Raw genomic sequence first — 12,167 nt, 5'->3', positions numbered from 1 at the left:
TCTCACGTTTGCGTGCTTTTTTGAATTCAGTGAGCGAGTTGAACGGAGCCACCGCATACAATGGGCATACAATTCTATCAAAACGTGTTTTCCTAACTTAATCGTTTTATTTTGCTCCTTAGACAAACTTTACGTGCCATTGCGATCATAATAATAATTACGTACGTACGTTTTAGTTTGAATCAATTGTTCGGCTAACCCAGATTGCCCAGCTGGTTCAGCAGCCAGCTGAACTCTGTTTCTTCTTCATCAAAGCCTTTCCAGCACATATCTGGACCTATCTCATTTTCATACGGTGAGTTTTCATCGTGCATCTGCTTAATTCTAAATACAAGAATTTATTTTGTTTAGAAGTTGCAGCTGTCACCACATGACTCTCTAAATCCCTGACAGATCTTTACAATATTTGATGCTTTATTTCATTACCTGTTAAAATATGCGTTCTAATTCATGCATTTAATATGTTGTTTCTCATTTGGACGTTAATGAACTGCAACTGCTTTTTATAAATGTAATGTTGCACTCAGATTAACTATTCACTGCATTTATGCAGCTGCAAAAGACCTTAAAGAATAAACTCTGATCAATTTTGGTATATATTTAATATGTATATTTATTCTCTCCTCCCTTTAACCTTCATAATTCCCTCTTAGGAACTCAAATGTTGGTTTCTTATTTCTGTGCCGCCCTTGTTCACTCTTTTCTGTCAGGCCGCCAGCTTTTGATATTCTGGACAGGACTGGGTCGCCACCCCTTGTCACAGCACCATGGCTGACAGCAGCATAGTTACTTTAGGGCCGGGCCGCAGCCTGCTGGTGGACTCCTCTGTATACGACTCCCGGATGGCTGAGACCTCAAAGGAGCTATTTTTCATGGGTCTACACGCAGACGAGTCAGAGGGTAAGTGAACCGCCCTCCATCTCCATCAACCTTATATCAACTGACATTTCCATAGGGTGGACCGTTTTACTGAGCACAAACATAACAAAAGAGGTTATTTTCTCTCACTCTATTTAGTCTATTTCCATAGAGGTTCACCTTTGCCTGTGGCCTATTGTAACTTTTTTTTTGTAACTTTTTTTTTTCCAGATGTATTGCCCAAAGTTGAGACCAGAGTGGTGTTGGTGGGGGAGGCCGGCAACATTGCAGAACTCGAGAAAGCTCTTCAGGTACCACAGAAGAGAGTTGAGTTTATATAGATTGAGCTTTCTACTGAGGCAAGATGAGCTACATGTGTTAAAATAATATATCAGACCCTTCTGAAGTATTTCAAGTTCATTGTGAGTTCAGCTGGAGAAGAAAGGTTTCAAAATCTTCTAATCTGATTAAAAATAATCAGTTTGCTAACAGGAAGGAAGTCTTTTTGTGTTGCTCAGCTTAGTAGACTAGATACAAAGGAACTCCTTCCATTTGCCTGACTGAAACTATTTTTAACTGAATTTTAAGGATGGTCTAGAGCATTTGTATGTCTGCTTGCTTGTGTGTTCTTAAAATTAAATAGTAGTTTAATTAACCGTAAATGTCTTAGCTTCTTGTTAATTCTATGACTTTTATTATTTATTCTGTTTTCGCCTTTATTTAGTCTTGCTGCGGACATGGCATTAAAAATAAATATATAATAAAACCGTATGAATCTGAATCGCTTCTGTCCTTGACTGCCAATATTTTTGTAGCTCGGGTAAACTTTAATCAGTGACATTTTTCTACCGTTAAATATTTTGGGCTCTGTACAATTTCAGATATTTTTGCTCACCAAGGCTGCATTTATTTGATCAAAAATACAGTGAAAACATAATTGTGAAATATTTAAGTCAAATAATAATTTTCTGTTTGAATATTTTAGTGTTTTTTTTCACCTGTGAATTTTCAGCATCATTACTCCAGTCTTCAGAGTCATATGATTCCTCAGAAATCACTCTGATATGCTAATTATGTTGAGCAATTATAACTTAATATCTTTGTGGAAACCGTGATATTGAATCAAAAGTTCAAAAGAATATCTTTTATTTAAAGTAGTTTTGTAACAAGATAAAAGTCTTTACTTTTGATCGATTTCATGCATGCTTTCTGAATAACCCCCCCCCCCTAAAAACTCCTACTGACCCCAAAATCTGACTGTAGTGTATTCATTTTAGCAGTTGCTATAGCACCCGCTAATAGTGGGTAAATTATAACTAAAAATATGTGCCTATGACAATGGAGTTGTTTTGCTATTTTTAATTAATTTATTTGTTTTTGTCATGCAGTGATAAATCATTGAATCAGGCTCCTTGAAATGCCACTTGTCACAAAAATTCTCAGTGACATTTTACTTATTTTTCTCCTTTGTCTTATTATGCTTTGTGTGTTTTTATGATGATTATACAACAGTAGACATTTAGAAGGTCTTTGTTTCATTTTATGCAATATCTGATTAAGCTGTTTGAGTCCAGAACAGATGCAGAATTTGGCCAAGAGTGTCAGTAGCTTGAAAAGCAGCTTTTGAGGACTGTGTTCTCTTTGATTATGAGCTGGATTCAATGCTGATGAACATTTTACTCCACATTCTTACACTGACATGTGGTATGTGGCTGTTGGGAGTTAACGGATGAAAGAAAGGTTATAAATGTTACTTCACTTGCTCTGACAGTTGCGTTAGGAGGGAACGCAGGTCAGTGATGTGGCATTTAGGGTCAGAGCTTGACAAATAAGGTTAAATGTGTGTTAATTTGGGATGAAAACATCTCATGTAGTGCTCAGGGGAGGATGGGGATGTTCCTCAAAGTCTCCTCTCTTTGCCCTTGACACGATGTGAGAAGACTTCAGATGTAGCTGCTTCTTTTAGTAATCTGTTCTCCCTGCTCTTACGCAACTTAACATAGCAGAACTTCCTCCTGGACTTTTCTTGACATTTGTTTGAAGTTCTCATCTCTGTTCTGACGGGTTGTAAGGCCCTCCTGCCTTGGAAATTTAGGCTTTGGGTTGCTAGGTTGACGTCAGTTCTTCATTTTTACAGGCTATCACAATAATGGAAGTCCCTGTGGTAAAGATTAAAGAAGGGCAGCCGGGCACAGAGGCGCGTGAGAAATTGATCAAATCTATAGTCAATATGGTACGTCTTGGCACCTGGAATCTTTGCATGCTTGAGAGCACCAGGGGATTTGCAGCATGGTGTTTTAAGGGGGGATTCGGTGTGGCACTGTGCTGTTTAATATCAAAGTCTCTCACACGGGTGGTCTGGGCTAAGTTCTAACAACTTGTTCTGTGTTTGTCCAGCAGGTGGCCTTTAATCCATTGAATTAAGAATTACCATAATTCAATCAGTTATGTAATCAACCCTTTGGTGATTAACCCCTGTTTTAGTTTCATGTTTGATTTTCTTTTAATCTTTATTTTCACATACAGGTAAGTCACAGAAAAGTAATTTAAAAGACAATAATAATCAAATGAGAGGATTATTGGAAATTTCCGAACTAACAAATCTCCCTTCAGTTCCTTTTAAAAAAAACTAAACTTAACAGGCTGTTCACAGCAGACATATTCTTTCGTATGTTCACCTTCTTATATGCTGATTTGCTGCTAAAGAAACATTTCTCATTTATGTTGATAATAGCTTTGCTGCTTAATTTTGTGGAAAACTGATATTTTTGATGGAGAATAAAAAAACAGCATCTCTTTTGTAGGGAAATAGTTTGTAACCTTATAAATGTCTTTACTGTCTCCGTTGTCCTTAACTGAATAAAAGTATCAACTTCTTTTAAATATAAATTAAAAACAAATAACATTTAAAATTTTTAATATACAGTGGGCGAAAAAAATATTTGATCCCCTGCTGATTTTGTACATTTACCCACTGACAAAGAAATGATCAGTCTATAATTTTAATGGTAGGTTTATTTGAACAGTAAGAGACAGAATAACAACAAAAAATCCAGAAAAACACATTTAACAGTTTTTTTATAAATTGATTTGCGTTTTAATGAGGCAAATAGTCAATCAGCAATGTTTCTGGCTCCCAGGTGTCTTTCATACAGGTAAGGAGCTGAAATTAGGAGCAATCTCTTAAAGGGAGTGCTCCTAATCTCAGTTTGTTACCTGTATAAGAGACATCTGTCCACAGAAGCAATCAGATTCCAAACTCTCCACCATGGCCAAGACCAAAGTGCTGTTCAAGGATGTCAGGGACAAGATTGTAGACCTACACAAGGCTGGAATGGGCTACAAGACCATCGCCAAGCAGCTTGGTGAGAAGGTGATAACAGTTTGTGCGATTATTCACAAATAGAAGAAACACAAAATAACTGTCAATCTCCCTCGGATTGGGGCTCCATGCAAGATCTCACCTCGTGGAGTTTCAATGATCATGAGAACGGTGATAAGCAAGGGATCAAATAATTTTTTTCCCCACTGTATGTCAAATGTACTAATTTTGTTTGGCTTCAGAACTCTTAGTATTAAAAAAAAAAAAAAAGATTAACACGTACATGTACAAGTAAATATCCTATAGTGGCGGATACAATGTGATTCGTTTCATACTGTATCGTCTAACTGTCCTGTGTCAACCGTCCTGAACTGACACTCTACATTGGACAAATGACTTCTGTCTTTCTCCAGCGTATCATCTGTCAGAACATTTTAACATCTCTGAGATCTTTTACCAAAAGAGAGATCTCTGAAAAGGAGTGAAATACTAATCACAATCCAGCTAATGTGTTTATTGATTTTCTCATTGTCATCTTCATGTTAGTTATGAATCTTTCTCATCATCCCTATTAGGATATAAACACCCCCTATATCAAGACTGACAATGTCAGAGATTTTGGTGACGGTGAGAACTGCGAGTTCGAGACGGTGTTTGTGTTGAAAGACTTCCTGGCTCCCGAATACAGCTTCCTGTACAAGAATGACAACCGTATCCTGGGGCCTCCTGCCGTTATGCACTGCGCCAGCAAGGGAGAGGTAAGACCTGAATTTAAACAACACAAGCACACACCGAATCACAGCCATCTCACAGGTTTTTTTCTCCCTGAGGCGGTGAAAGTGTTTGATGCTACTATGCCGTCACGGGTTGAGTAAAAGCCTGTTGAAATAAAGTTGTTTTTCCAACTGAAACTGATTCGTAAGCAGCTTTGATTGCTCCTGTAAAGCCTGAAAAATGTCGCTGGCTTATCTGAGTGTACGCAGGAGTGTCTGCTTGACTCCCTCAGATATTCCAAAGTGAAATGAACACTTGGCTGGCCAGCGATTGGTACCAGACAGAAAGATTAAGTCTGATGAACACTAGAATATAGATACGACTACACAGCACTCCACACCAGTGAGAAATGAAGGCTTGTCTTATTGTTGTTAAATCTTGTGCACAGCTTAGCTGCCACTGTACATAGTCTTGCTTTGTGAGAAGTCACGCATGGTATTCATATACATGCACGCACACACACACTAACTGTAAAGAAAAATGTATATATTTTTCATGAATAATGGTATTTTTGTATACATATGATTTTTAGTCATGCGTATATTCATTTAAAATACTTAATTGCTAATCTGCAAATGTATTATAAAAAATAATACAAGAAATAAAATAATATATACACTGGCAGGCAACAGTTTTAAAGGGATAGTACTCATAAATGATAATCATTTACTCACCCTTATGTTCTTCTAATATGCTGTATGCCCTTAAAAAAAAGTCCAGCTCACGCTTGTCCGTATAATGGCATCAAGCTTTTGAAAAAGATGCAAAAGCATTGAATATCCTGACTTGGCTGTCGGTTTGTTCACGTTCGTTAGACTATTGGCGCCGCTGTTCACTTTCAGCTCACCCAGGAACAGCACACGTTGTGAAAAATCAAGATTAATAAAATAATTAAATAAAATCTCCTTTTGTAGTCTGAAAAAGGAAGACTGGTGTACAGCATTAGAACAACACAAGGGTGAGTAAATAATGACTTAATTTTCACTTTTGGGTGAACTATTCCTTTAAATTTAATTTTTTTTTATCATTTTAATATGCCATAAAAACTGTTTATGCTTTTTTAAATTGTATTTATTTATTTATTTTTCTTTGCTGAATAGAAACTTCATTGCATTTATTTAAAATATTTTTTCTGTATTAAAAATAATTTACTATAGGCTAAGTGTCTGCTGAGAGGGAACATTGGCTGTAATGCATTTCTGCTACTGTACCTTTAAAACTTCTATATGCAAATGACCTTCTGTTTTGATTGATAAACCTTCTTGTGGCATATTCTGGATCTGATGATTTCAGTCTGTTTGTGATGTACATTCTCAGATTTTTGCTCTGATTTGATGTATATTAATGATATTCTCCATGTCCTCGTCTATAGCCTCTGCCGTTCTCCTCCAGGCCTCTCTACTCTATGACCATGATCAACTTGTCTCTCTGCTTCACTGGATTCCGTAAAAAAGATGAAGTGGTGAGTTCTGCACGTCCACCCGTCTGACTCAAAAACAGCCCATAGTATCACTGTCAGATTACTTGCTCTAACTGTGCTTTTCTTCAGGTTACCCTGGTAAATCTCGTCCATCACATGGGTGGCATCATCCGAAAAGACTTCGACAGCACTAAAGTCACACACCTCATCGCCCGTTCCACACATGGTGAAAAGTACCGGGTATGTATCCACTGCATCCATGTATACATCTTCCTTACTAGCTACTGATTTTTGTGTTTCACGAGTTTGCACAATAATATGATTGAGGAATTAGTTAGCGTGCTGTCCGGAGGGAGGGCTCCGAGCTCGGGATGGAGCCTGAACCCAGAGAACCCTTGCCGGATCCAAATCAGCAGTTAAAAGGCGGCGTCACCGACACGGACAATACAACTTCAGTTTTCCCGGAACATTCAATGACGTCACTAAACGGTGATGCCACAACTAGAGCATCATTCACAAGTTACTGCATGGACCTAACTATACCGTTTTCAAACCCTGGGTCAAAAATGGGTCGCCAGGATGATTTAAGGAAATGTATAGGCCTAAGTTACAATAAAAATAACGAAATTAGTTTCCATAAAAATAAAATGCAATCATAATCTATATATAAAAGGTATAAATATGCAAACTATATCTGGCATAAATAATTAACAGATATAAAACAAATGTGAGGCGTGGCGATCCTCGAACAAGTTCACGGAAAGGAAACCGAGATGACAGAACGTGCATCCTGTTTGTTTGCTTGATTACAAAAAATATAAATGTTATTTTTATTGCGAGTGTATAAAAGTAAACATTTACATTTAGTCATTTAGCAGAAGTTTTTATCCAAAGCGACTTACAAATGAGGACAATGGAAGCAATCAAAATCAACAAAAGAGCGATGCGCAGGACCAATACATAATATACAAATCATGCTCCAAATACATACATAAACAATCGCTCTGTCTCGTATGCATGCGCGCACTGTCACGATCTGCACTTGTTAATGCCGGATCTTTGAAAACAAATACCGGAGCGCAAAAATCCAAAATCTGACTATATATATATATATATATATATATATATATATATATATATATATATATATATATATATATATATATATATATATATATATAGCCTGATCAAGTTTGTTTTAATATAGTGTTTAGGGGCATATATATATAATATATCACTTTCGAATCCCAGAAACCTTTGTAGTCTTCTGTGTTTGAGAAAAGTCAGTCACCAAAACTGTTAAATGATTGACCTTTATTTTCTCATTAATATATTAATTCTTAAAAATCAGTCTAGATGAGGAGTCTTTTTGTCTTTTAGTCAGTGATGGCTGTTTTCCTGGTGGTTCCTCCAACCCCAGGTGTGCTCTCCGTAACGGGGTCTACTGTCTGCAGCTGACGTGTCTGTGTTATTTAGAGAGGTTTTGATTAAAACCGTTCTCATGTATCTCTCCTCACAGCATGCTGAATTGGGCTGAATCATTCATTAGTCTCATGCATAATGCATGGACCAGGCTTTGGTGAGAGGATCTCTTCCCTCCAGATGCAATTCACTGTTTTTTCTCTTTTTCTTTTTAGCTGGCAGTCTGCATGGGCACACCTATCCTCACCCCTGAGTGGATACACAAGGCATGGGAGCACAGAGATGACATGTAAGATAGTGTGAGGCATAAAACTACCCCTTGCGTCAATCCCCCTCGCTGTTTGAGTGTAGAGGAGTAAAAACTGTGAATGATGAGGATGAAATGTCCAGCCGCTGGTGCACACGCCTCTCCGCTTCCATATTAAAAATGGTTTCCGCTGCACTCGGGTTGTGACATTTTCCACACATGTATTGAACACTGAACCTGACCTTTCACATTAATGACCTGCCACTGTTGACTGAAGCCATTTTTCTTTCATTCTCGTCCCCTCTGCACTCATCAGACTTGATGGAGACAGACTTAGTCAAATCGAAATCAAAATTGACCTTGTACTGTCCTTGTTTCTGGTCTTATTGTGCATGGTGCATCAGTGCACGTTATTCTGCAGGGGGGAAAAATTGTAAAATGAAATGGCTCTTTTTTGAATGATGTTACCATCATTGCACAGGCTATTGGTTATTGTTGACCAACAACAGAGTTTCAGCAAGTCTTAAAGTCTTAATTCACCCGTTCACAGATTAAGGCCTTTAAAAGGTATTAAATCAGAGCAGAAAGTCTATTCTAAAATAAAAAATAATACTGTCTTCATCAGTATTTGTCGTTTTCCAATACAAATATCTAAACATCTTTAAATCAAGATACGCTTACTTGCAAAATGAAGATATGAAGTCTTGTTTTCAGAGAAATTGAAGAAAATTGAGTTTAAAAAAAGGATGAGGATATATCTGTAATCGGGGTATGAAAACTTAATTTCCCTTTGAATTGTTGTTTTTTCTAAGTCCACTGATAAATGTTTTTGTTTTTCCTCATAAACTCACTTTATTTTGACGGACAACAAGATTTTCAAGTAAATTTATCTTGATTTAAGAAGAAAACAAGACATATGTTAAGGAAGACTATCAGTTTGTTTTGTAGGGATATCAGAAAGTACAATAAAAGTTATTTTCAGATTCTAGTGGTTGGAAGCAGAGGTATTCAAGCCTAAAGCTATTTTTTTGTAAAAGTAATGGAGATCAGTTGAAAGTTGTATTTTCCTACTTTGAAGCGGTGCTAATACAGCTCGTGTTCTTTAAATTTTAAAACCTGCAGAAACCTTGAAAAAGCCAGATATCTATTTGGTTATGGTTTAATGTTAGGGCTTTTTTAAAATGGGATCTGACTTAAATGAGGGCCTCAGTCTTAAAATTATTTAAATGCAGTTATATTAACAGTCTTAATTAAAACGTTTAATCACTAAAATTATAGATGTCTAACATTAAATCTTTTTTAGTTTATTTTTATTACAGCAAATGTACCGGTATGTATTAGCAGCTCTAATATTGTCAGTATTGTCTTGGACAAAGGCGGGCTTTGGAGTCAAAAAGTTTGGGATCCATTTTCCTAGGGGATCCACCATAAGCTTTACAAAATTTATAATTATTATTATAATTATATTTTTAGAGTAATTTCAATTGTGTATGCATCGAACACAAAATCTGTATTTTCAAATTCGCTCTGATTTAAATAATGTTTTAATTTACCCAATAATTTAATTTGCAAACAGCAATATTATGAATGCAAATATTAACTAATAATAAAGTTGACTAATATTAAGTTAATAATATTTTGCTGTATAAACGCATCTGTAAACATGAAAATATGTAACCGTCTTTGTATTATACAAAGTGGCCTCCTCCCAAGGGGTTCATAATTGGGTGTTAAAAAGTTTGCTGTTTGTATTTTTAGCAATAACACTAAATAATATATTTTGAAAAACTGTAACGAAGCAAAATTACACTGCTCAAATTTATTAGTCAGAATTGTTTTCAGAAACTCCCCAAACTATATATATATTTTGGATATTTTGGTCTTCTAGTGTGTCTGATGATTGATTGATTTATTTTGCTTTAGTAATTTCCATGCAGGCAACGAGGAGTTCCGCACAGAGTTTAAAGTCCCTCCGTTCCAGGATTGCGTGCTGAGCTTTCTGGGCTTCTCTGAAGAGGAGAGAACCAACATGGAGGAGAGGACACAGAAACATGGTACTGAACTCTCATGTATCGGGTGTCCTTTCTGAAATGTTTCATGTTTCGAAATTTAAAAAAAAACCTCTGCTCAAATAATTTGATTAACCAAAGCTATTCACTCTGATTAATCTGAGATGTTCACCCCAGGATATACTTCTGTATTTTATTGCTAGACCTTCTCTGTTAAAGCAAATGACCCCTGACTTCTGCTTGAGGGGGATTTTTAAAGGAGCGTGTGCTGCTTGTTTTGTCCAGGTGGACGGTTCCAGGCGGTGGGTGATGAAAGGTGCACCCATTTGGTAGTTGAGGAGATCTCCATTAAAGAACTGCCCTTTACTCCCTCCAAAAGACTCTATGTAGTGAAGCAGGAGGTATGAACTTGACTTCAAGTCTCACAAGCTAACACACAGAAACACACTTGGCTTCGTGTGGATCTTTAATAAGTGTTTCAATAAACCACTGTTATTTTACACTGCTTCCTGTCTGTAGTCCGGTGTCTGGTAGGTTGCAAGGAGTGGGAGTCTTTTTTTGGCACACGTCAGGAGTTTTAGTAGTTCAGTTACAATCACAAATGCATCAGTATGTATTTAAAGGTCTCAAAAAAAGGTTCATCTGAAGTATTTTAAATGAATGCATTAACTTCTCATTTTATTTCTCATTCTGTGTCTTTCTGCAGTGGTTTTGGGGCAGTATACAAATGGACGCCCGTGCTGGGGAAACCATGTACTCTTACGAAAAGGTGAGGAAACCAAGAAAATTACAGCATTTGGGTTGCAGAAGTAAACCTTTTTTTTTTTTTTTTTTTTTTTTTCATAATAATGCAAAACTTATTTTAATTACAAAAGAAAAATTATGGACCTTGTTCCTTAAAGATGGGGTAAGTGATTTCTGGAAGCCAGTGTAGATATTTGAAATCACCAAAACAAACACGCCCCTACCCCAAAAGGATCTCGCCCCTATTTTGTTAGATCCGCCCCACACATACGTACGGCAACGATTAGTTCTGTGAAACAAAGCAAAACCAATGTTACTCAACTATCGAGAAGAAACAAAGCAACCCCGGTGCCCGATCGCAGGCCTTTCAGCTCTGAGTTCTCTCCCGCGCTGGAAAGTTGATCCGATATTTACACGGGTCCTACTTCTTGCCTTATCGTAACACCTTGTCTGCACTGGACGCGAGCGGCGCGGCATGACAAAACACTTCAGAACTCATTATAATCAGTGATGTTGTCTACACTGGATGCCGCGACATGACAAATCCCCATATTGACACAAATTTCAAATGATTTTAAACGGTCGCTTTGTCGCGTCCAGTGTAGACAGACTGTGACAGAATAACTGTCGCGTCCGGTGTAGACACGGTGTGTCGTCTTTTGTTCTGCAGACGGTTTCCTCTTTTGATATTTTTTATTTAGTCGCTCGGCTAATGTCCGTCATGTGCACTGAGCGCTCTCTCCTCGTCATGAGTAGACACGCCCCTTACTGCTGATTGGCTACAAGTTTGTTTTGGTACTCTGCCCCCGACTCAGTTTTCTAAAGCGGTTTTGAAAAAATACATACCCCACCTTTAAATATAGTTTAAAAAGTATCACATGTTGCACTTCATAAAAGGGAAAATGCTGTTGTTTACTTATGCTCCACTTCTTTGAAAACTCACATGTTGAGTATGAAAGATATTTTGAAGAATGTTGCGAACCAAACAGTTGACGGTTGCCATTGACTACCATAGAATATTCTTCAAAATATCTTCTTTCGTGCTCAATAGAAGAAACTCACAAGTTTAGACCAAGTGAAAGGTTTAAAAGAATGATTTAAAGATGAAAATAGGATTTTTCTTTTTTTATCCAAATTGTTCCCTACGTAATTTCCTCACTAATAATAATAATCTGTTTTTTGTCAGTAGTTGGTTTTCTGAATACAGTTGAATTTATGGTCAGATTTAGTAAAAAAAAATAATAATTTTACAGCTTCATAAAAAGCAATCCACTCATATCTTTTGTCACCATGTCTTCCTCTCAGCCGGAGAGTCCTGCGATGAAGGCGGCTGTGTCTCTGTTGTCTCTCATGACACCCAACAGTGGCCGG

The 12,167-nt window shown here is 37.1% G+C and overlaps 1 protein-coding gene across 6 annotated transcripts in view; it reads left to right on the top strand.

The window, feature by feature from the left end:
• The window catches only part of LOC306857181 (protein ECT2-like), a 32,314-nt gene continuing 20,147 nt past the window's right edge, over positions 1-12,167 (top strand). For 3 of the 6 annotated variants that reach the window (XM_079396960.1, XM_079396962.1, XM_079396961.1), the window contains exons 1-11: positions 1-295; positions 711-900; positions 1,090-1,169; positions 4,756-4,938; positions 6,327-6,416; positions 6,504-6,614; positions 8,012-8,085; positions 9,967-10,097; positions 10,338-10,453; positions 10,759-10,821; positions 12,102-12,167. The exon at positions 12,102-12,167 is cut by the window's right edge and continues 157 nt beyond it. In XM_079396960.1, the coding sequence (XP_079253086.1) occupies positions 768-900; positions 1,090-1,169; positions 4,756-4,938; positions 6,327-6,416; positions 6,504-6,614; positions 8,012-8,085; positions 9,967-10,097; positions 10,338-10,453; positions 10,759-10,821; positions 12,102-12,167 (1,047 nt within the window). In that variant the 5' untranslated portion in view covers positions 1-295; positions 711-767. Of the gene's footprint in view, positions 296-710; positions 901-1,089; positions 1,185-4,755; positions 4,939-5,866; positions 5,913-6,326; positions 6,417-6,503; positions 6,615-8,011; positions 8,086-9,966; positions 10,098-10,337; positions 10,454-10,758; positions 10,822-12,101 lie in introns of those variants that run through there. The other 3 variants (XM_079396964.1, XM_079396963.1, XM_079396959.1) reach the window with 2 other exon arrangements.

This window comes from Barbus barbus, assembly GCF_936440315.1.
Source record: "Barbus barbus genome assembly, chromosome: 37".
NCBI classification, from domain to species: Eukaryota; Metazoa; Chordata; class Actinopteri; order Cypriniformes; family Cyprinidae; genus Barbus; species Barbus barbus.
This window is presented reverse-complemented; position numbering and strand designations above follow the sequence as displayed.